We start from the raw sequence: 25,714 nt of genomic DNA, 5'->3' as shown, positions 1-25,714 counted from the left end.
GAGCTATACAAATAGTCAAATTATTCCCAACTGAAGATGGTATAACTTTTATATCTAAGTGATACCAAATTTCCCCCAGAAAATATGTAGAAACTATCAATATTTTCAGCAAAGTGTTAGGATACATAATTGACTTTAAAAATTTACTAGTGTTTATATAGACCAGTAGCAAGTTTGCTGAGAAAGAGATCACACACTATTTCCAATTTCTCAAAGAAAATAAAATATTTAGAATAAACTACACAAGGGAGGTGACAAACCTTTACAATGAAAACTTTATATCTGTGAAGAAAGAGAATGACAAAGATACTGGAATTTGAAAAGACCTTCCATGCTTAGGACTTGATATAATTAACATTGTGAAAAAGATCTACCAACCAAAAACAATTTCCTAATTTAGCGCATTCCCAATCAACAGCCTCATCTCATTCCTCACATAAGGAGAAAAAAAAATCCTCAAATTCATTTGGAATAACAAAATCCCTGGAATGGTGAATCAATCTTATATTGACATTCAGTTATTTTTAAGTGCTAGGTTCATCTGTCTAAGACCCCCAGCTTTTCTATAGCATCTATTCCTACTGTGTTATTGGCTTTTAATCAGTCATACTTTCAGTCTTCCTTTGTACCCACTTGTCTGTTCTGGTTAGGAATCTCAGAACTCACCCTTAAGTTCCTTGAGTCTCAATGTATTCATTCATAAGATGGGTATTGGTTATATATGTCTGTCTTACAAAGGGCGAAGGAGTTGGAGGAGAAACAAATGCAATGTTTGTAAGAGTGCTTTGGAAATCTAGTGTAATTTGATAACTATAATTGTTTTATGATGATGTTGCTATCTGGTTTTCTTCTCTAGATTTTTCAGCATCTGACAAAGAAGCTCCAAAGTGTTTACTTCAGTCAATTCCAGGGTAGATACCATAGATATTCCAACTTAGTTTGGGAAGCATGGGTAACTTGAAGACTGCCCTCATTCTATCCCAGGACTGTAAAAGTCCTGGAGGATGTTATACACAGGTCCAAAATTACTTGTGACCTGGTTTGGTTTGATTAGAAGCTGCCACACCTTAATGCAGATTGATTTCCTGTCTTTTCCACTTGACATTTTGTGGAGGGGTCATTGGAAACATGGAGATTAATAAGTATTTGTTTCTGTTTTCATTTCTTCAGGTTGCCTATGTTACTGGTACTGTGTTCATGTGGACCCCATTTTTCCTGGCTTCTTCTTAAACATATTTATTTGTTATAACCATGCATCTTTTGCTAAATCAAATTTTCTTCTCATGTAAATCATAGTTGTGTTTTTAAAATTCAGCTTTGTTACCATTTCAAAAATTCTATACTTAAACTGAAACAGGTGAATGAAGCACTGTTTCTTTTCTCATAGAAAAAAATACACATACAATATAACTATCCTAGAAATTAAATAAAAGTGATATTAAAAACCCACCCTTCATTTTACTCATCAAGGAAATTACCATGGATGTACATTCAAATCAGGTTACAACAAATAGCCTTTTGAGATAAAATCAAGGTTGTCTTTGGACCATAATTTTTTGGACAATTTCAATGTGGATGGGGGTGATTCTTTTGAAAATTTGCAAGGCAGTATATGTTCTTCCTAGAGATGGATGGAGAAGAATAGAAAAAATTAAAAACTTTGAATTCATATTATTCTACTAACATTCTTCCTACTTTGAAAAGTGAACTTAAGAATTCATGTTTCAGTTGCTAACGTTTACAAATAATTCAGAGCCTGTTAAATAAAAAAATGTATCCTAACTTTTAAAAAAAAACAAAAGGAAGAAGGAGAAATAATTTTGATCTTGTAGTGTATCAACTCTTGGGAAGAAAATTGCTACATAATTTACTCAGAGACCTCCATTCTTAATATACCATCACTTATGATAAAAAAAATTGATTTATTGTTGTTTCCTTGGCATTTGTAAGTCAGATAGATTTATATGGCAAAGCTAGGTGCCTTGTTCAGCTGTAGTTTTGTTTTGGTTTTTGGTTTTTTCCTTCTCACCCAGAGTCTTTCTTTTCTTAGGCCAGATGTTTGCAAATTCAAGTTTGAAGGGAAGACATTTTATGTGATTGGCACCCAAAAGGAGGTCAGATACTGATTTTAATAATTACTTGATGTGTGTGCATTTGCAAGTGTGTGTGCATAAGAGAGATCTAAGAACAAAATAGCTTTTAGTATGGTTGTCCCAAAAGAGAGTTACTTTGAGGAGTGGTGAAAATAGAAGCTGTTTGCTGAAAACATTTTATTTTTTTTTTTTTTTTTTTTTTTTTTTTGGTTTTTCGAGACAGGGTTTCTCTGTGGCTTTGGAGCCTGTCCTGGAACTAGCTCTTGTAGACCAGGCTGGTCTCGAACTCACAGAGATCCGCCTGCCTCTGCCTCCCGAGTGCTGGGATTAAAGGCGTGCGCCACCACCGCCCGGCTGCTGAAAACATTTTAGTGCTAGACAAGTTAATGGTAATCCACAGGTAAGAATAAAGTGAATAAGCAATGTTAACTGTATAGACCTATATAAAAGATAGATTGGGATAAAGTTTATTAAATATATAACATGGACTCTCTCCATAAGTCTTTGTCTAAGACACAAATAAATGGGGCAGAAGATAAATTCTTTTTTGTTTTGTTTTGTTTTGTTTTTCGTGGCAGGGTTTCTCTGTAGCTTTGGAGCCTGTCCTGGAATTAGTTCTGTAGACCAGGCTGGCCTTGAAACGCACAAAAATCTGCCTGCCTCTGCCTCCAGAGTGCTGGGATTAAAAGCGTGCGCCACCACTGCCCAGCAAAGATAAATTCATATAAAAACTAGACAGCAGTCAACACTAGAAAAAGTGTTATGGCCACAGTATATATGCCCAACTTGTTTTCCCTCATGAGTTTTTAACAGTCATCAAATATAGTTTGTCGGCTCACCCGGGAATGGACTTGGTGGAAGGCTATTCCCAAAATATTGAACCTTAAAGCTAACTTTGAACTTTGCTTATTTTCTTGACTTTTGCTAATGACTAGAATGTTCATTTAGCGTTGTAGGAATTTTTTTAGATTAATCAAGGATTGATAGATAGGTGTGATAACTGGAGAATTAGTGAAAACTATGAATCAGCTTTGTTTGGCATTTAAATAGATTCATGATGTCTAATGAATGAGAAAAAAGCTATACCATTTCAACTTTAATGAAAATAGTAATATTGGAGGGGTTGCTGGAGTGAAGGCTCAATGTATTTACTGTGCAAACGTGATTATTTTAGTTTGATATCCAGAAACCACATAAAGCTCCTGGCCCCAGCCAAGGAGAGTTATCCCTAGAGCTTGCTGACTTGTCACCCTAGTTGAAATGGTATATTCAAGGTTCAGTAAGAAACTGTTTCAAAAAGTGAGTTTGAGAATGGTAAAGGAATACACCAACACCAACTTTTTGCCTCCACACAAGAATGCATAGAGACCTACATTCCTAAACCACCTCCATGTACATATAAAAAAATGTGTAGTAGGCTACAAGCACATAAACACCTTAATGAAAAACATTAATAATATAAACTGTGTTTAACATACCCATTCTTGTTATTTTTATTAGAAAAATTCTGTCTTGGCATTCCATACTTCAACACCAGCTGCCTGCAAGCATCTATGGAAATGTGGGGTAGAGAACCAAGCCTTTTACAAGTAAGACTCCTGTGTTCCCTTGATTATAGGTTTTTAAAGCACTCATGATCCGTTTATGCTTTGCTAATGACTACATGCTCATTTTATTTAACACCGATCTTTGTATTTATTCTATTTAAATGTAATATAAATTTAGGACATATTATTTATCATATACATATCTGATAAAGGATAGTGTCTAGAATATTTAAAGAACTAAAAAAATAAATAAATAAAATGAACCACCCAATTAAAACTGCTATGGAACCAAAGAGAGAGCTCTCAAAGAAGAAATTCAAAGGATAAGAAGGATTTTTTTTTCTGCTTTGTTAAAAATACATTCTTTCAGCCGGGTGATGGTGGCGCATGCCTTTAATCCCAGCACTCGGGAGGCAGAGGCAGGCGGATCTCTGTGAGTTCGAGACCAGCCTGGTCTACAGAGCTAGTTCCAGGACAGGCTCCAAAGCCACAGAGAAACCCTGTCTCAAAAAACCCAAAAAAAAAAAAAAAAAAAAAAAATACGTTCTTTCATACAATATATCCTGACAATAGCCTCCCTCTCTCTTCTCCTCCCAGTCAACCCCCACTTTCCTTCTTCAACAGATCCACTGCTCCTTCCTTTTCTTTCAGAGAAGAGCAGGCTTCCAAGGGTTATCAACCAAACACGGCATAACAAAATGTGATAAAACTAGGCACAATTCTTCATATCAAGGCTATGTGGGGGATCCAGTAGGAGGAAAAATCATGAAAGCACGCAAAAGAGTCAGAAACACCCAGACTCTTGCTGTTAGGAGTCCCATAAAAACCCCTCCCAAAGCAGCCACAACTAGACTCAGAGGACCTAGAACAGATCAGTGCAGGCTCTGTGATTGCTGCTTCAGTCTCTGTGAGCCCCTATGAGCACTGCTTAGTTGATCTGTGGGCCATGTTCTCCTGGTGTCCTCAACCCCTCTAGCTCCCACTGTTCTTCCTCCTCCCCTTCTGTGTGATTCCTGAACTCTGCCTAATGTTTGGTTCTGAGTCTCTGCATCTGTTTTCATCAGTTGCTCGAGGAAGCCTCTCTGATAATGATTGGGCTAGGCAGCAATCTATCAATATAGCAGAATACCACCAGGAATCATTTCATTGATTTTATTCTTTTAAGTTTTGGTCAGTAATGTTTGTTTCTAGCCTAGGTTTCTGGATCAGCAAATAATCAACTACCGGCCAGTCAGGAAATATGGGTCATGGGCTCCCTCCAGTGGCATTGGTTGACCACTTCCACAACCTTGAGCCTCCATTGCCCAAGCACTTCTCATAGGCAGTACTGTAGACAGAGACTGTTCTTTTCACTTCCCAGCTGCCAATATTCAAATAATCACACAGAAACTATATTATTTACAACACTGCTTTGCCAATGGCTTAAGCATATTGCTATCTAGCTGTTATATCTTAAATTAGCCTGTTTCTATTAATCTATGTATCACCACAAGGCTGTGGTTTATCAGTAGGTTCTGGCATCTTTCTCCTTTGACATCTACATGATGTCTGCCTGACTCCGCCTATATGTATATATCTCTCTTCAAATTTCCTGCCTGGCTTTATTCTGCCCTAACATAGACCAAAGCAGTTTTATTCATTAGCCAATAAAAGCAACACATATACAGAAAGACATCCCACATTACAGAACAGGTTGTAGGTTGAAGATTTTATGTCTGGGTGAGTGTTCCAGCCCTACCACTGGAAGTTTTACCTGGTTACAGAAAATGACAGGTTTGGCTAAGAAGTATTTTTAAAAGGCTCACCGTCCTTAACTTACAGGGAAATGCAAATCAAAACTACTTTGACATTTCATTTCACCCCAGTCATAATTACTAAGATCACAAAAATGAGGACAACAAATTTTAGGGAGGATATAAAGTAAAGGTAATGCATATTCATTCTTGTTAGGAGTGCAAACTGGTGCAGTCACTATGGAAATCAATATATTAGTTCCTCAAAAAGCTAGAAACATCTACCATAGGATCTAGCTATATCATTCCAAAGTAGTCTACTCTGCTACACAGATACTTGCTCATCCATCATCTTTGCTAATTTATTCACATTAATCAGAATTAGAAATAGCTAAGTCGCTCATCAACTGAAGAATAGATGATGAAAATGTTGTACATACAAATAATAGAATTTCGTTCAACTCTAAAGAAAAAAGTTATGAAAGTCACAGACAAATAAATGGAACTAGAAATAGGTACTATGTGGGGTAATTTGCGTTTCCCTAGTTTCTAAGATGATGAATCATTTTATAAGATGGCTTATAGTCATTTTTTCCTCTTTTGAGAATTCTTGATTCAGGTCACTACCACCTCTGCTATGCTTTTCCTTAAAGGTATGCCAAGTCGAGTCAGATCAAGACTGTGTCGAGCAGCAAGATATTTTTTAAAGGAAGTAGATTTCGATATAGGTGGGTAACAATAGATCCATTGCAGTGATGGGTGGGGGGAAACACCCATTTACATTGGAATGTTTTGTTTGTAGATATTGTGTTTATGACCCTCTGTTAGTCTGCTTCCCAATCCATTGAGTTATACTCCTGACAAGACAACCTAAACCTTCACATAAATTTCCCTCATGGAATATGGGAAAAGGTGGACCCTTGGAGCCAAATCTAGAGCATGTCCATACCCTTCCCCATTTCCTTGGAGTATCTACTCACATGCATTGTATTTGTGTATTTCATAGTGGTAAAGTTGCCAAAGAGGTGGTGGAGGCAAGCTCCAAAATCCAGAGGGACCCTCCTGAGGTGCACAGGTGAGTGGGGTGCTCCCTTCTGGCTTTGGGGAGGGTGTTTCCATGACAGACAAAGGCACTTAAAAGCTAGACTAACAAACATGAGGCTCTGAATTCATTCTGCAACAACGCAAAAAATAATTTTTATCCAACATTTCTGATTCCTCTCTTATATTTCCTTATATAGTGACATGCAGCATGAAGTCAAGACATTTACTTCCCTCAAAATCTTCCTCAGATTTGTCAGGGTTGTGGCTTGACAACAGCTTGGATCCCTCTTTGGTAACTTGATATGTAGATAGGTATTGGGTCTAGAATGTCGCATGACTAAGCAAGAAAATGCCATTGGATGGCTCCTAATAGCTCTGTCCGCTCCATCACCGTGTCACACTGCCCTCATAGAATAGCTCTTACCATATCCTGCTCACAAGACATGGTCAGGCTTACTGCTCTGATTTCTTCTCTACCACTGAACAGTAATCCATCCCTGTGGTATCTGATGAATTTAAAATACCATGAACACATCTGGAGAGTTACTAGCTTCTTCTATCCCTGAGAAATAAATTAACCAGAGGCATACAGTTACAGTAGAGCAATGACAATTTGTTGGAAAAGATAAAGAGTTCCCAAAGGAAGAAGTGGGATGGAGAAAGGAAAAAAATAGCAGTTCAAAAGGCAACATTATACAAATTATTAGGATTTTTAATAGCATATGGTCTTTTGGGTTTATTTGCATAGCATAAGCTTTTTCACACATGCTCTGCTACATAAAGTCCTACACACAACATCACGCATTTCATGTCTCATTAGACTCTAAGACTTCACTAAGGAGTGTGTGTTTTCACACTATAAAGAAACATAAGTCACCTCAGGTATGTTGAAGTACCTCTGTACCTGATCAAAGGTTTGATTTGCTTGGCCTTATGGAAAGGCCTTATTCCAGTCCTTCTCTTTAGCAGTGTGCTTTTCTATATGCTAATTTAAAAACAGTTTACATATGGACTCTATACTCCCAAAGACCAAACTATGGGATGAGAGGCATGACCATTATTAGGATCAGAGTACATACTTTTTTCTGAGACATGGTCTCCTGTACCCCAAGATAACCTTAGGCTCACTACATAGCTAGAATAACCTTAAAGTTCTCATCCTCCTGCCTACAACCTGCACATCTTCTTTAAATTGACAGTCTATAATTAGTTCTTAGAGATTAAGTGTTTGTGTTTTATTTTCCAAACTGATTTTATATGACAACAATTTAAGCCTAATGTATAGCCTAAGTTTCAAACATCATGAATACCTTAAACTGAATAGTCTTGCCATGACACCACCCCTTTTAAGGTAAAATCATTATAGCCTATTTTAATTTTTAAGTTAGATGATAGGATGGGCTTCATTATAGCATTTATACAAATACACACATACTATATATATATATATATATATATATATATATATATATATATATATATACTTCTCATTCACCTTCATCTCCACTTCCCTTGCAAGTCCCATCTCCAAAACACCCTTTCCTATCTCCCATGCTTCCCCATAAGACCTCCTCCACTTCTGATAAGCTAAATTATTTAGGGACTTTCTCATAAGACAATTGGCACCTGTCTTTCCTTCTTCAACTTTGAATGCAAGTTTTTCCATTATGTTCATATTTTCTGAATTTCCTCCATTTGCAATAATATTGGGTGAGCTCAGTGGTACTGTACCTTGTTCCTGGAGTCACAGGCAGAAGGTACCTGCGACCTCCCCCAACGTAGGGCAAGCCAGACTATCAAGGGCATTTCGACATTACCTGTTTCCCAAGAAGCTGAGCACAGCTGAAGGCTTCAGAAGACCTGGTGCAGATGTATTCAGCTTTTGACTTATTACTGCTTTTGAGGAGTCCTAAGGGGAGCTCTCCATGCAGATCTGTAAAAGCTATCACTCCAGCTTTAAAAAACCGTCAGGGTCAGAGAATATAGAAGCTCTGATTGAGCGTACCTTGATGTGCCATCTAAATATGTGTCAGGCTGCTCAAAGATCAGAAGAGGACTTAGAGTACTCTTCCCCTCTCCTAAGCTGTAACAGTTTAGCATAGGAGAAAGGAAGATGTCCCCATATATAATAGAATATACCATGTTTACTTTTCCAGAAACTTTGGATAGGAAATAGCCTTGAGGATCTCTTAGTTTCTTCTTTTTAATAGATAGGAGATTTAGCCATTTTCTTAGACATGAGATGTATCCAAGATGCTATTCAGAAAGCCCTTGACCTCACCAGAGGCACCATGTGGTCAGAGCAGTAGTAATATGCAACCCTTTCATGTAACTGTTACTTTCCTAAAAGTCATTTACATGGGAGGCCTGTTTCTCCTGGACCATTATTTTATTTTTAAACTATGTTGCCATTTCAATGTGACTATCAAAAGTAAAACTGTAGTAATGAGGTTATATTTTGTGGGAACTCTTCAGAAAAGATCTTAGTTTATAATGGCAATAATAAGTTATTAATTTATCATCCTTCCCCACACCCGAAATTCAATTCCTCAAAAAAAATTATAGGCTCATAGGCTGTTGCTTCTGGAAAAGTATGCATGTATAAAGAGAGAGAAATCAAACAGACTGAGAATATTTTAGGATTATTCTTTCCTTCAGAAAGAGAAGCTCACTCTGACGTTAGTTCACTGGCCTTTATTGATGGCATGGGAAGATCCTGGGGAAAGATGTCCTGGGCTGGCTGCTGGGGAAGAATCCCTGAGCCTAGCCAAGAGGCCACATCAGATGGAGGGCTGCAGCTCGGAGCATAGCATCCACCACCAGGGGACACACAGAACACCCAGAACCAGCAAGATACAAGAATGTTCTGATACAAAAATGAATAGATTTTAATCTTTGCTGCATTGCCGGCCAGCTCTGTGGCCTTGGGTAAGTCACTGAATTTCCTAGATTATTGGTTTACCCATCTATGAAGTGAGATTTTTATATTGCCTTGACCTAGTTTTAGATTTTGTTGGGGGCTTAAAAAACTTTTTAAAATGTAAAGTGACAAATACATGTAAAGCAATAATATCATTATTCTCATTCATTTAGAACAAGGCAGCTAGATCTTAACATCCAGATCAGTAATGGAGCACTTGTGTAGCATTGGAATACCTCTGGTTCCAACCACAACCTTGTAAAAATGCAGAGGTAGACTCTGGAAAATACATTCATATTCAAATCCATTCAGACAGAAGGCCAGCACTACTTCCTCCGGTCATAGAGTAGTGAATGACTGTCATGAACGTCAATGTACTCATTTTGTTTCATCACCATTTGAGTCCGGCACTTACTTGTCATCAGCTTACAATCCAGTTGTGTAACTTTACCTTTCTCATCTTTGGATACATGTTTTTCTCACACTGAGGGAAAAAAATCAATACTCTAATGTCTACACAAATTTTATCTTACAATGTTATAATCTACTTTAATTTGCCACAACCAGCCTTCCTCCTGCAATGGAACTCTTAATAACAGTTTTATTTGGATGCTATTGAACAGGTATGGCTTGTAAACTGGGAGAGTCATTTCTACAGCTAATGAATGAGATCTATTAGTGTACAAATATAGTACATGCTCTTATTTGGCATAGGCATCAGTTACTCCATGATAAAATTTGGGGTGTCCACAAAAGTCCCTATACCAGAACCTTAATTCTAACAGAACAGTTGTGAGGAGGTGAGAAAATTAAAACTAGGGCTATGTGAAAAGAGTTTGTATCATGGAGACACTACCCTCATGGATGGATTTCATTGCTTGATGCTATTACGTTCTCTTGTAAGAACCAAAGTATTGATTTTCTTCAAGATAATAATTCCTCACATTTGCCTTTTGGAACATTCTAGTTTGTTTTTCTGCCTTGTCTGCTGTGAGGTAGCCCATCATATGACCTTCATCAGGAGCTAAGACAATGACTACACAATGCTTTTCAGATTTTTCTAGTTTCTAGACTGTGTTCTAAATAAATTCATCTTATATGTATATTAGAAATGTTCCACACTTTTTATAGCATTACAGAACTAACTAAAACACCACAGGATATGAGGAGGAAGGACAAAGTAGAAGCCAATTTGAACCCTGACAAATTCTTAGAAAAGTGGTTGGCACCGTGGGGCCTTCTTATATAACCCCGAATTCAAAACATTAGTTGTAAAACAAATCCCTTTGGAATGCTGTACACTCACTAACATAGAAAGTGTGTCATAAAACAAAGTACTAGATAAAGTTTAGAATTCTAGTTTTGCCCATGTAACTCCTTTGTTTTTATTTAGTGTTTTTAGTATTTCATAAATGAGTATATTATATCACTTCGACCCTTCCATCTCTCCATTCCAACTCCTTCCATGCAACAGACTCTCCGTAATTCACATTATATACATATATATACAAGCATATATATGCATGCATAGCCCTGCATGTATATTAAATGTACATGTGGGTACACACATATGCACCACATGCATATAAGCCTACATGTAGTGTTACTTGTATGTATATGTGTTTAGGGCAGACTACTTAGGATTGAATATTGGAGGATCATCCCTGGAGAAAATTGAATTTAACTCTCTCAGCAGCCATAGATTGCCAGTATCTATTCATCTAAAGGTGGGGGCCTTGTGAAATTTCCCTCATCCATATTGACATGTCAACTGATATTTTGCTTATACAGATCTTGTCCAGATACAACATTGCTGAGATTTATGGATCCAGCTTCCCATTTATTACTGAAAGAAATTATCTTTCAGCAGGCATTCTCATCTTCTGACTCTTACAATCTTTCCATGAACTTTCTGTAATCTTCTCTGAGCCTTAGGTATAAAAGTTTGTTGTAAATATACTGATTGAAGCTGGGCACATCATGCTAACATGTTCTCTGCATTTTGACCAGTTGTGGATTTCTATATAGACTCCATCTGATAGTAAATGAAGCTTCTTTGATGAGGGGTGAAAACTAAGTTATCTGTAGGCAAAATTATTTAGAAAACTGCTGCAAGTTATACTGATTTAGGAAAATCCAATAGTAGGTTCTCCTAGGATTTAACACATTTTCAGCCATGGGTAGATGGCTAAATTGACAGTACCACACATGAATTTTGTCCCATTAATTAATCTTTTAATACAATTAGACAGATGCTGTTTAGCTCAATCATAAAAATGCCACTGTTGCCCAATTAGGATTATTTCACCAGTTTCTTCTCCTGGTTTACAGGCTTTAAAGCAGGGTAGGATAATTGATCTCCCCCGCCCCCTTGGCAGTTTTTTATAGCACCTTCTGATACTAAGACAGCAGTCCTCAGGGAGGAGACTTCCACGACAATCATAACTCAATTCCTCCAAATCAAGCGTCTAAAAAATGTTGTGTCTTCTGCAATGGGATCTTGCCTTCAAGGTTTAGGAGATAACCAGGAGCAATGCCCTAATCTATATTTTTTGAGAGTATCTTGGGACCACCACACATGCAACTCTGATCAACAAGTAGAAGGGACATTTTCTATGCCTGGCACTCGGGCTTTGTCAGTTAGTCTAGGATCTTTCTCGGTGGGTGGGTACTAGTGAATCTCAATTTCTCTCATAAGTACAAATATACTTATCATATGTGACTTATAAGCACACTGAGAGACGCAAAAGATGAACAGAGTGTATACAAACCAGTCTGTAAAAATAAAGTGACCATTCAGATGTTTGTCTTTTAAGTATTTGTCCTTAGCCACCGTGCCAGTGAGCCTTTGCTCTCAATCAACCCCATGTCAGTAATCGTCTTTGAAACCATTCCAAACAGATAGATAGGCATAATTTCTAGTCTAAAGGAAATAGGAGACATTGTATATTTGAGTTTCTATAGCAAAATACAACATACTGGATATTTTGCACACAACAACATGTGTACTCATTATGGCGTGTATATAGGTGACAGAGGACAGCTTAAAAGAATGGCTATTTCCTTATTTTATGGGGTCATGGAATTAAAAATATCTGTCCATCAGTTATGGTGGCAAATATCCTTACCTAGTGAGCCACCCCACTGACCAGTCCATCATTTATGATGGCAAATGTCCTTATCTACTAGCCAACCACTGGCCTTCAGAGTGCTTTTGTAAAGAATCTAGACAATTCATGAAGGCTCTCATGATGGAATTATATCCAAATGCCCTGACTCTTAGTACCATTACAATGGAAATTTTGTCCTCTTTTTTTATAGAATTTTTTTCAACAAATGGATTTTAAAGGGCAAAATGATAATTTCAGACCATAGGAAATGGATGAGAGAGATCCAATTATTCCATTAACTTCCTTTGATCTTTTCCTCAAGTTATCAAGCTATCCTATGGCTTGGAGCTCTAGAATTTTGTGCTGTGGGAAACGCTTTCTGGTTTATCTGAGTCTTTTACTTAATGAAAAATCTGTGTCCTTCTCTGTCATATTTTTTAAAATATGAGATTTTTAATGGCCTGCAAGAGTAATCTGCCCTAACCCTAGGCATAACCATCAGCCATAGACCTCTACTACAATGAAGCAGCATGAACCTATATATAGGGGCCAAGTTATCTCCACCTTTCATCCAGTACCAAGATGGACTTATACTTGGGATGTCAACTCTAGTTATCCCAGCCTGTCCTAGAACCAAGCAGTTGTTGGACAATGCAATTATAAAAAAAATATCAAAATATCCAACATCTCCAGATGAAGAATATTGGAAGGAGGATAAATGGTGCAAAATGTATTTCATAATATGTGCCTCATATTTTTAAAAAAATAAAAATGTTACTTCTAAACAGTGACTTCCTTAATGGGAGAGCTACCAATCATCAAAAGAAACAGATCACCTAATACATAGTCATCAGTCCCAGGATCAGTTTCTAGAATGAAATAAAAGAAGAAGTGACTCTGAAAACAACTCCCTGTGCAGTCAATGGCAGCTGTAAAAGTTTCCAATTCACGACGGGCATCCTACTCCATGGCTTCCCGTGAAAGTCCTAACAGAAATGTCAAGCCTGAAAAGATCCTTTTTTCTGAAATTCCAGGTTATGTCAAGCTAAGATTGCACTCAGTTTAATTTAGATTAAGAGTAGAAAACTTTATAAGAAGGTATCAGTTGAGACACTGTAAAACACTTAAGAATGACCAGAAGTCTTTTCAGAATGGGGCTGATTAGTGCAATAATAATTGTAAATTAACAGAAGTAACAAACATGATGAACTGTGACAGAAGAGGGGGAAGTATGAGAAAAAGGAGGGAATAAAAGCGCAAGTCCCTGTTGTGAGGAACCAACCAGGAAGACTTCGAAGAGGAAACATTTGACACCATTTTCAAAAGACTGGTTGGTTTGCTTTTGACAGGAAACTGGAAAAAATTAAGTACTTAATGTATAACTTCAGGTTTCCACTTCTGTCTACAAGGGGTCCACAGCTGTTCTCCCTACAATAGGCAATACAAATGGAATTCTAGCTGCCTATCAATAGTTTTAATGAGATACCAACTGTTTCCTTGCCATTTGTGACTTGTCGTAGCTTCCGTTGTATACATGTCTTTCCAAAGGAGAACCAGAACTAAGGTTCATGACTGTCTGCTAAGGAGGACATGAATGGAAATCTTTTTTTTGGTTTTTCGAGACAGGGTTTCTCTGTGGCTTTGGATCCTGTCCTGGAACTAGCTCTGTAGACCAGGCTGGTCTCGAACTCACAGAGATCCGCCTGCCTCTGCCTCCCGAGTGCTGGGATTAAAGGCGTGCGCCACCATCGCCCGGCTCATGAATGGAAATCTTAAGCACTGTACATCTGACAACATGAAGATAGCTAACAGTTGCAGATTCTCTGTGTCCTCTGTCCAAGCAAGATATGTGGTGGTGGTTCAGTGGGTCTGAGCGACTGTCATTTACATTTCTACATGTCTAATTCAGGGCTAGGAGAACCCCTGCTGTGTTTGCTGTGTCTATTTAAGATTCTTGTGTTGTTGCCGAGCATATCTTTGTCTGATTACATTTTGGGAACTTTATTTTCTTTCACAAGCTGAATAGAATTTGTTAACTTTTGTCAGGAATTTAATGACTAGGAGAACCACATGTCTTAAATGTTAGGACGTTTTTCCTGTCAGCATTAATCTCTTTATGTGTCCAGAGAGTAGGGCCAGCATTTGCAGTAGACACTAATTTATTTGGCTTGTATCTGTTTTTAGAGTCAACATTACTCAGAGTCGCAGTTCTCACTCCTTGAACAAACAGCTCATCATTAACATGGAGCCCCTGCAGCCCCTACTCCCTTCCCCCACTGAACAGGAAGAGGAAGATCCTGTGACTGAGGGTAAGTCGGCCACTTCATTTTAGAAGCCTCCTTTCTGAGGAATGATAAAATTTTGTGAATTCAAAATATTTCGAAGCCAGGCAGTGGTGGTGCATGCCTTTAATCCCAGCACTTGGGAGGCAGAAGTGAGTATAGCTCTGTGAGTTTGATGCCAGTCTGCTCTACAGAGTGAGCTCCAGAACAGTCAAGGCTACACAGGGAAACCCTATCTCGAAACCAGTATTTCTAAAATTACTTGTGAAGGACATAATGCTGCAATACATGCGCTGTTAAGTGAGGCAAATGATTTTAGTAACTATTTGAAATTTGGTTATAATTCATTAAAATGAAAATTCAATCCCTCAATCACCATAGCTACATTTCTAGTACTCAGTAGCCACCTATGTCTGATGGCTACTACATCCATCTGAGACTAAGGGTTATAATTATTGCAGAGAGTCCTAATGGAACGAATGGTTTTCTATGCTACTCAAAATTAAAGCTATGATTATAAGCAATTCTCCACATGTACATCTGTACTGATTCTCCATTTTTGACCTTTTTATTTCTACTCTTGTTTTTATTCCAACTTTTTACCATTTTAGATTAGCTTGATTAAATTTTGAGATACGCTGCCATGTATCCCAGGTTGTCCTCAGATCTCATATATATTCAAGAATGGCTTTGACTGTCCTTTCTTCCTGCCTCTGGCTCCTTCCTGCCTCTAGTTTCTGAACACTGGAATGACTGACATGCACCATAATACCATGATCATGACACCATGATACTAAGCAGTGATAGCAATCTAAAAAAGGGCATTATACATGATAGGCAAGTATTCTACCAACTAAGCTACATCTTAGTTGCCTGATAGTTTTAATGAAAACTATATATTTAGTTTCTACTTCAACTCAAAAGGCTTGTATCATTAAGTAATAATAAATGTTTGTGTATCACCATTGCTGTTATTGTTACTGTTGCCCTTTTTCATCTGCTTCATTCTCATCCTCCTTTCTTTTTTACTTCTGATTTTTTTCTTCTTTCATCTTCTTCATATAATGTCTCTCACTTTAGAATGACTTACTTAAGAAAGAATCTCACCACATGCTGATTTAAGACACAAAGTGAGGCAAACTCACACCCTACAAATGCTAAAGTAATTCCTTAATGCATGCCAAATAAAGTTATTAAAACCCTAAAATCAAACTAGCATTCCCTTAACATTTTTTGTTTTGTTTTGTTTGTTTTGTTTTCAACACAGGGTTTCTCTTCCCTGACTGTCCTGGAACTCTCTTTGTGAACCAGGCTAGCCTTGAACTCACAGAAATCTGCCTGTATCTGCCTCAAGAGTGCTGAAATTAAAAGCAAGCACAACCACTGTCTGGCTTCCCCTTAGCATTTTTATTTGAGATATGATTTTTCATAAAAACTCTAGATATCAGGCAGTGTAAAGACAGCACATTTTCCAGTCACTTTAACATCAACCTCAAGCTGGTAATTCCTTCCATAGAAAGGACATTTTCACTTTCTTTTGGCTATCAGACTATTAAAGGAATAGATAACATGCTGTTGGAATTTTCCAGGAATCTCATCTTCAATCTTCAATCTGTGATCTGCTATATAAATCCAAAACTCATGTTAGGAACATAAAGATGGACCTGTGGGGCTATGAACTGGATCTCCTTGTTTCTCTTCCCAATGTGGTATCACTGAATAAATTCCCTTCATGAGTTTTGCTATTTTTTGTTTGTTTAATTGGCCTATTGAGGATGAATTGCTGAGCCTGACTTGTCTTAGAGCTTAGAGGTCCCAAACTCTGACACCAAGAACTCTACAAATATGGTCTCTTTAATTTCCCGGTATATCTTAGTTAGGTTTTCTATTGCCATGAAGAGACACCATGACCGCAGCAACTTTAATAAAGGAGAACATTTAATTGGGTCTGGTTTACAGTGTCAGAGGTTTAGTCCATTACCATCATGACAGGACATGGTGATATCCAAGCATACATGGTTCTAGAGAAGAAACTGAGAGTTCTACATCTTGATCTGCAGGCAGAAGGGAGATCGTGTCACTGGGCACACTTGAGCATATACCAGACCTCACAACCCACCTCCACAGTGACATACTTCCCCCAACAAGGCCACACCTACTTCAACAAACAATCCTCCTAATAGTGCCACTCCCTATGGGCCACATATTCAAATACATAAGTCTATGGAAGACCATATCTCTTCAAATCACCACATGGTGTAAGGATGTCCCAAAGCAATAACAACTTGTGACTGAATTTCTCATGAAACTGTTCAACCCATCTGGTTCTTAAGTTTGTCTTCTCCCCACAAGTGAGTATCATTTTTCTCATCCTTCTTCAGTCAACTTTGGGATCCCATGACCATAACACAAAGTTAATTTCACTCAAAGAAATATTCCAGGAGCATGAAGTCAAGCTGATAAAAGTACTGGTGATCCTTGGAGTTTGTTTTGCGATAACCAAATACTCCTGGGCATGGAACCTGCTCTGAAGTGATTGATGAACCCTCCACTGGAATTGAAGAAAATTGATTTTACTTCGTCACTGGGTATCATTTGTAAATACTCTTGGTTAGAGGTGAGACCATGTGTCCACTTCCCCTTCTCAGTGCTGGGACTCCATCTGGCTTGATCCTGCTTAGGTCCTATGCATGCTATCATAATCCTATGAGTCCATATGCATATAAGTCCTATTGCCTGTGGAGAATACTATTTCTTTGGAGTCATCCATAATCTCATAATAATATACCTCTTTTTTCATATAGAACCCTGAGTGTTGACTGAGTTTTCTGTCCTGGCCAATTCCCATAGTCTTTAAGTCCCAAAGAAATCACACAGAGGTCTACATTAACTATAAACTGATTGGCCCATTAGCTCAGGCTTCTTATTGACTCTTATAACTTATATTAGCCCATTATTTTTTTTTCTATGTCAGCCACATGGCTTGGTACCTTTTTCAGTGAGGCAGTTACATCTTGCTTGCTCTGTGGCCAGGTCAGGACTGCAGACAAAGCTTTCCTCTTTCCAGAATTCCCTTGTTCTCATTTCCTGCCTCTACAGCCTGTCTGGTTTTCCCACCTATACTACCTGCCTGGCTATTGACCAATCAACATTTTATTAAAATACAATTGACAGGCTACAAACCATTGTGCCAGAGCACCTAAGCCTTAAGGCAAGGGTTGATGAAGGCATCCCATTTAGGACTGAATGCTTCAAAGTACCTCATTCTGAAGCCTGAAGGGATTTGATGAAGACATCCCATTTAGGACTAAACACTCCAAAGTCCCTCATTCTCATACATTGTCCAGTTGTACTAATTACCATCTATTTCAAAAAGAAGATTCTCTGATAAGCGCTGATCAATGCACTGATCTGTGAGTATAGCAGTATGTCATTAGGAGTCGTTTTATTGCTGTGTACCTTTAGCAGAATAAAAGTGGCAGCTTTCCCCTAGTTTCATGACCTATCTGGTCTCAGGGTGTTAGCGACTTCAGCAGTGTCCCATACAGATTCCATCTCTTGGAGTGGGCTTGAAGTCCAATCCAGAAGTTGTGAGTTACTCCCATAACATTTGTGGCATTACTGTACCAGTGTATCTTACACCTAGGTTGTTTTTGTAGGTTTCAGGATTTGTAGCTGGGTGATATTAATGATTACTGTTTGCTACTGGTAGCAGGGAGAGTAACTCACGTTTCATCATAAATTCTAGTCAATAGAGATTAAGATTGTAGTTAGGCACCGGTTCAACTTCTTATAAGTAAGTGTTTTCTTCAGCAATAAAGACTTATGATGGCACTTTAAAAAAAAAACAGAAAAACTGCTACAAGCCATATCATAGTACTTACCCTGAAAATACACATATTTAGGGATTGGTGTTTAAGTTAAAGAAAGAAATAACTTTCGATGTAAAGGAATAAAAAATGATTTATTCTGGAGACAAATATGAGTGGTCTCTGAACACATACACCATATTTAAATAAGGTAACAATTTCATGAACTTCTTATATTTCTTTTACTGCAGAATAAAGAAATAAATAGCACACTTTCAAATATGTTGCTGGGTGCTTTTGGGAGTCAGGTAACAGAAAAATGATTTAGATTTTCTCTGATAGCACTTTGACTAGCAGAAACTAGAAGTTTGCTTATACATTACAAAGGAAGTAGATAATGATCACAAAGCATGTTAGATCGTGTACAAAGGGCAGTAATGAAAGGCTGTTAAGGGCCCTAATGATGTCCTAAGATATATTGATTTTAAGATTAATACATTTCAATCTCTCCACATTACTGAAGTTCTAATCACTCAGCCAGTTTTAGCAGGCAATGCTTTTTCCTAAGAATTCTCATTCACAGTTTGCCATGCTGGACACGCATCACATTTTGTGTATACTGGAGGGCACATATTATTTATTATATATTATAATATAGTGTCCCTAGTAACTGGGTAGGATCTGATATACATGGAGCTAAGTAGTAGGCTGTACAACAGGTTCAAAAGAGATAAATTGTTGTTGGAACTTTCAAGAAAAATATTCCTGGGTCTTGTCAAAGTTGTTACTTATCATGAGCCTGATCTCTTTTTTCTCTTTTGTCCTCTATATCTAACATGCTATTTATATGACCCATAATATAAGTATTATATTTTAAATTAAAATAATTAAGAAGGCAATCAGGCTTAATGAAGTAACTGTAGTAGATGTAGGTATGGAAGCATCTTAACAAAACAAAGTATCTTCTACCAGTATCATCATATTCCTTAACTATATATATTTGGACCCCTTTAATATAATCCTTTCTACTTCATGTGGCCTTTTGTGTGATGTTTGAAGACTATCTTTCTTCTGGCCAGTTTGATTCTAGAGTCATCAATTTAATGGCTAGATTTAATTCTAGGACATCAATATCTAAACTATTGTAACTCATGGATAATAATGATATGTTCTATTATCTTGGTATTGCACAAAATTTCATAAGAGAAGAAAATGGACAGCTACAGTACAGAAGAAATCAGATAAACTATACAGTATCATTTTATTAATTCCTTCCCAGTAGAATCAATCTTTCTCCTTGAGTCAAATATTTATTATCAGGGGCAGACCTATAAAAAGTTAAGGTTCTGTTTGTGGGCATAACCAAATCCTGTTTCTCATTTCATAGGAAATGGGACTCCAACAGGCGTTATTTTGTAATACTATCCCTCTGCTTCTAGGTACGCACCAGCTCAATTTCTCCATGTTCAATGAGTTATGTAGGTGTTGTCTTCAGTAATTGAACCTTGTTGTCAGTTTATGGAGAGCCTTGGGAATAGCCTGGGTTGTTTGGAGTTTCCATGGGAACTTTTGCCTATAACTTAGTTAGATTTAAGCCACTGAGTGCTAAAAACTTTATTTTTACAAGAGATGTCCAGTTGGGACTCTGTCTCCTGCATTATTTGTCAATTTCATTTAGATTACCTTTCTATATGTGTATATTTTAGGAACTGCTACTCTACTAAGTTTCACTAGTACTCCTCAGGTTGCTCCTTAGTTTTTATGATATCATTTTTAACGACTGTTTAATATCCCATTGTGTAAATGTACAATGTAATTTTCTCCATTCATTTCTTCTGTTGAGGGACATCTAAATTATTTCTAATTTCTGACCATTATGAATAGAGCAACAATGAACATGACTGAGCAATTGTTTCTGAGATAAGATGAAATATCCTTTGGGTATATGACCAAGAGTAGTGTAGCTGAATCTTTAAGTAGATTGATTCTCATCTTCGTGATGAACTGCCACATAGATTTCCATAGTGGCTATATAAGTTTTTAGTCACACCAGCAATGAATAAGCATTCCATTTACCCCATAGCCTCTCCAATATAAGCTGTCATTTGTTTTGTTGGTCTTGGTCTAAGAGGATGAGTAGAGGAAATGAAGTTTGGAAAAACCTGCCTAATCTGCTGGAGATGGGACAGAGAGAAAGGAGAAAAGCTGCAGCAGGTGTTTTGCTATGAAGTGAATATCTGCAGTTAGCCTACCTGCTTCCCTGGCCTGTGTGACCTGTGGGTTCCCAGGAAATGTCTGCTGGAGATGCAGACTGGGATAAGGGCATAAGTTGGGGGAGGGAGGTTGTAGAACAAGATCTATGTGATCTGCTGGAGATGGGAGCAGAGAAAGAGGGGAATCTGCAACAGAGGGTTTGTTATAGAAGTGAAGATCTGCCGTTAGCCTACCTCTTTCTTTGCTAATCTTAACATTTTAACAACAGTAAAAACATGGCAGTCTAATTCCTTAAACAAAGTTAATGTTTTCTTTTTTTCTTAATGGGAAAGTTTTATTTCTTTTGGCAGTAATAATTTTGGCTTAAGATATAGGTACCCCTGTTTTATGAGGCTGCTTGTTTGTTCCCAGCTACACAGCCCCGAAATGATCACACAGAAACCACATTATTTGCAATACTCTTTAGCCAATAGTTTAAGCATATTTTTAGCTAACTCATATCTTAATTTAACCAATCTCCATTAATCTGTATGTCGCCACAAGGCTGTGATTTACCGGGTAATGTTCTAGCATCTGTCTCCAGTGGGGCTACATAGCTTGACACTGACTCCACCTTTTTTCTCCCAGTATTCAGTTTAGTTTTTCCTGCCTAGCTATACTCTGCCCTATCAGCAGGTCAAGGCAATTTTTTTTATTCACCAATGGTATTTACAGCATACAGAGGGGAATCCTACATCTTACCCCCAAATGGTAGTGTGTGTGTGTGTGTGTGTGTGTGTATTTTTTGCAGTTCCAGGAAGGCACAGTTTTACTCAAAAACACATCTCAGAATGCAACTGTCATTTTCAGGGGGTATGGAGGACAAGAGGAGTGGATCTGGAGGAGAAGGGAGTTCAGGGGAGATTGGGAGGAGTGGGGGAGGGAAAGGAACATTCTGGATATTTTGTATGAGAGAAAAATAACTTCTTAAAAGAAGTTGGAAGAGAAGAATCATAAACATAAGTCCTTTTAGGCCAGGGCATTATCTTCAGCATGTACATAGAGGCTATTAAACTATTTTAAATTATGTTAACAGAGGGGTGAACATGAAAAAAAAGATTTTAATCTATATATGATTTGGGAATGGTAACAGAAGCATCTCATACACCTAAAAGAAAGGATTGTTCGATACTTTTGACCTTATATGAGACTTATTTTCTTATGCAACGTTACTGCTGGTAAAGTCTCTGATAAAACAGTGTTCTTCTGTACCCTAATAGGTTCTTCTCATTGTTTGTTCATTGTCTTTGGCTGTCTACTGTGAACATACTCCTTCTACTTCCATTTCTGAGGTTTAATGGCCATGATTCAAACACTTTTACCTCTATCACTTGCATAGGTTCAGGGTCTTTTTCCCTACAGGTCTATTCTTATGTGGTAAGTCATTTCTTTCACTTTTTCAGTATGTTGGAATATATTAATTAGTTCCAAAGCATTAGTCCAAATCTTTTTTTGTTTGGTTTGTTTTTTTTTTAAAGACAGGGCTTCTTTATATCACCTTAGTTGTACTGGAACTATATCTATAGATCAAGCTGGCCTAAAACACACAAATATCCATCTATCTCTACCTCCTGAGTCCTGGGATTAAAGGAATGTACCACCACTTCTCAGCTTCAAGCTTATTCTATGGTCCATAAATAGTAGGAATATCTTGTGAATCCTGTAGAGTCACCTTCTTCTTCCTTATAATTACTCTTCATCTAGGGATGGTGGACCCAACAAAACCAATTTTAATTATATTCCTTCCTGCCACAGGGTTTTGTGCTTGCTATTTTACTATCTCATATGAAAATACATCATCTTATAAAACATAATATAGAAAAAATAAAAAAGTACAAAAACATCATCTTCCTGATGGTGAACTTCCTGAATGTAATCAGTGGCATTAGCTTCCTTCCCTGTGAGCATTAATGTAGTTGTGATCATCACAAATAGACTTTGATTAATCACCATAAATTAGAACATATTTTGAAAAATGAATAAGGAACACATTTAGCATAATGCAGAAGATGGTTTACTATCCTAAATTAGAAATAATTCATAAAAGCATCATTGTAGCATTGCTAATTATTCTTTGTTCGTCATCAACTTTCCCATTTATGCCAGTAACAGCCTGCTGCTGCTGAACTGTAGGACTGCTGAAAAGCTGAGATAACCTCTGCTTTTACTTATAAATGTAGTTTTGGAGGAACTAAGCAAAACTCCAAAGCCCATTGTCATACCAACTGATTACTAGAAGGAATTGCTTCTGTTTGGTTTAGCAACTCTTCCAGAAAAGAGATGCCTAGAGCAGCTCAGTGGATACAACAAAAACCCAAGCAAGATCTGCAGGCAAAATTGTATAGTATCTTCAAAGATTCTTTGTTATTCCCTGTGTATGCTATTCCTTGGAGCCATTCTTGTCTTTGGAATTCCAGGATTCTCTGACCACTTATGTGCTAGCCAGAAGTTTACATCACTGCAAACAAATCACTGAAACTTTATGTTATTTCTTATATTGCATGTAAGGAAGGGTAAATGCTTTACTTCCAACAAAATTCATGAGAATTTTATTTTCCATATATTATGTTAGCATCACAAGAATCTAACACTGTGTATTCTGTATATTTTGTATTAACTAATTCTCAGCACAGCTCATTGTGAAATGTAATGTTTTTCCATGTAAACATTTCAGTGGTGACAAGAGCATACCTCAGTCTTGTCATTGACTGATGCTCCAAATTTAGCTCATTTTATGAAGTACAGTATTTTTTATTGGAAATAAAATGGAGATTCAAATTGTTGCTCTCTTTCTACTTGGGACAAAAGCACTGGTCTGTCTTGGTTTCTCACCAAGATGCTTAGTGCCATAGATAAGAATATCACTTTTCCAATATTAATTTTTATAGTCTATAAAATAAAGTAAGATATGAGCAACACTCAACCACTTTTAAATGATGTCAGAGTTAAAAAATTAAGACTTTGGCTCAAGAAGATTTTGAACAGGTTAAGGTCTTTATAGGATAGTCTAAGCAAATGTGTGTTCCTCACAATGGATCTCAGAAGGGAACTGCTCTGTGGTTGATGAATAGTACAGAGTATGGGCTTGTACTCAGACTGTATGATTTCTGCGTGGCATTGAAAGGGAAGGGAGTCTTGTATTCATAAGAAAAGATGTGGAAAAGATGGGGAAGTGGGGAAAAGATGGTAGAGAAAAAGTGGAGTATAATTTAGAGAGATAGAAGTTGGCTAGCCTCAAGAAAGCAAGGAGGACTAGGGTCCTGGAAAATCACTGGTCACCAAAGCCACCCAGTGAAAATGAGGGACAATGAAAGGATAAATTCATTAGGAAGTTTTATTTATTATAGATTCTTAAATTGGGTCAAAAAAAGGCAGAGCATAGAAGGATACCATGGAGTATTGCCAACTCAAAGCTAGTAAGGATTTATTACAGCAGTTCTCAACCTGTGGGTCACAACCGCTGTGGGGGTCACGTCAGATATTCTAAATATTAGATATTTACATTACCATTCATAATAGTAGTAAAATTACAGTTATGAAGTAACAACAAAATAACTTTATGATTGGGAGTCACCACAGCATAAGAAACTGTATTAAAGTGACACAGCATTAGGAAGATTAAGAACCACTAGTTTATTTGGATGAAGGTAAGGAGGGAAATGAACTTTTTCTTGTCCTAAGAGTGACTGAACCTATAAGTGGCCATTAACAGCTTGGGAATCCCCTGGTATAAGGACACACTGAAGTGCTGGGTCTGCATTTGACTCCAGGTGTATGTTTAAGTTGAGCAAAGAATAAATAAAGAACCTCAAACCATATACTTTTTGCCTTGCAAAACATATAATTATAAAATGATATTAAAAGTAATACTTCCATCTGAAGGCCATTTTTCTCTATTGTCTGATTTATATCTAGGCCAGGCTCAAGTACAAAACAATAGCAGGCATTTCTTTTATAAGATATGTGAATTGAAGAGCTACCGGTACATAAGGATTCAGTCTGCAGCAATCTTTGTTAAAGATAAACAGCTACCTATCTGTAGGACAAGAGCAGATATATTGGACTCGGTTCTTATCTCTGTAGCTGCCTTCTCTTCTGGAGCACCATCTGGCGAGTTTCCATTTATTTTTCTCTCCTTGCTTCTTAAGCATGAGGAGAGGCCCAGCACACCAGCTGCTGTCACTGATAAGACCTCTTCTTTCAAGTACCATTGTGAGAAAAAGTGGCACATCAGACTCAAACACATCATTCTAACCAACATCTAACCATTCTCATCACCATTACTCTGACTCTTATACTGGAACCACCATAAATTAAATGTCTTGAGTAAACAATGAACTTTGAATAGCTAGGAAAGAAGCCAATCTCTAATGATTATATAAGGTGTGGGGAATCTTCTCTGTTGCACCTCTGATATTCTCTTCTGACATTTCCTCTGGACCTCTCTGTTTTGAACATTTTAATCAGCTAGTCCATTTTATTTTCCTCAGTCTAGGTAAGAGGCAAACATTATAGTGTTGAGAATTAATTTCTCACTTAAGGAAAGTCCCTTAATTTAAAAGAGACACACTTTGGTTTACACAGGTAACTTTTATTTAAGTGCCCATAATCTAGAAAATACAGAACATAGGGGGAAAAATATCTGAATGAACTCAGAAAGAGATGGTATCCAGATGCTCTTTTCCTTGACCCTGTCCATGTCACAGCAACTGGAAAGTAAAAACAAAAACAAAGAGGAAAGAGAGCACCTTGTGGCAAAAGAAAAGTAAACAAAACTGTGGAGCAATTCTGAGAGTGGAAATAACAGTGTCCCAGCCAAATAATAAAACCAACCTGAATATGTTCAACAAAGAGCAGACACTAGGACCCTGCGGAACCAGAGTGCCAGGCTAGCACCTAGTGCGTTGCAGCTGTTCACAATGG

The 25,714-nt window shown here is 37.5% G+C and overlaps 1 protein-coding gene across 2 annotated transcripts in view; it reads left to right on the top strand.

Moving 5' to 3' along the window:
- The window catches only part of Frmd3 (FERM domain containing 3), a 194,495-nt gene that overhangs the window by 149,973 nt on the left and 18,808 nt on the right, over window positions 1-25,714 (top strand). For both annotated transcript variants that reach the window (XM_057785155.1, XM_057785154.1), the window contains exons 9-13: window positions 2,051-2,114; window positions 3,594-3,682; window positions 6,027-6,101; window positions 6,380-6,448; window positions 14,632-14,756. In XM_057785155.1, coding sequence (XP_057641138.1) covers window positions 2,051-2,114; window positions 3,594-3,682; window positions 6,027-6,101; window positions 6,380-6,448; window positions 14,632-14,756 — 422 coding nt within the window. The remainder of the gene's footprint in view (window positions 1-2,050; window positions 2,115-3,593; window positions 3,683-6,026; window positions 6,102-6,379; window positions 6,449-14,631; window positions 14,757-25,714) is intronic.

This window comes from Chionomys nivalis, chromosome 11 (genome assembly GCF_950005125.1).
Source record: "Chionomys nivalis chromosome 11, mChiNiv1.1, whole genome shotgun sequence".
Classification (NCBI taxonomy): Eukaryota; Metazoa; Chordata; class Mammalia; order Rodentia; family Cricetidae; genus Chionomys; species Chionomys nivalis.
Note: the sequence above shows the minus strand (reverse complement) of the source record. Positions and strands in the feature narration are given on the sequence as shown.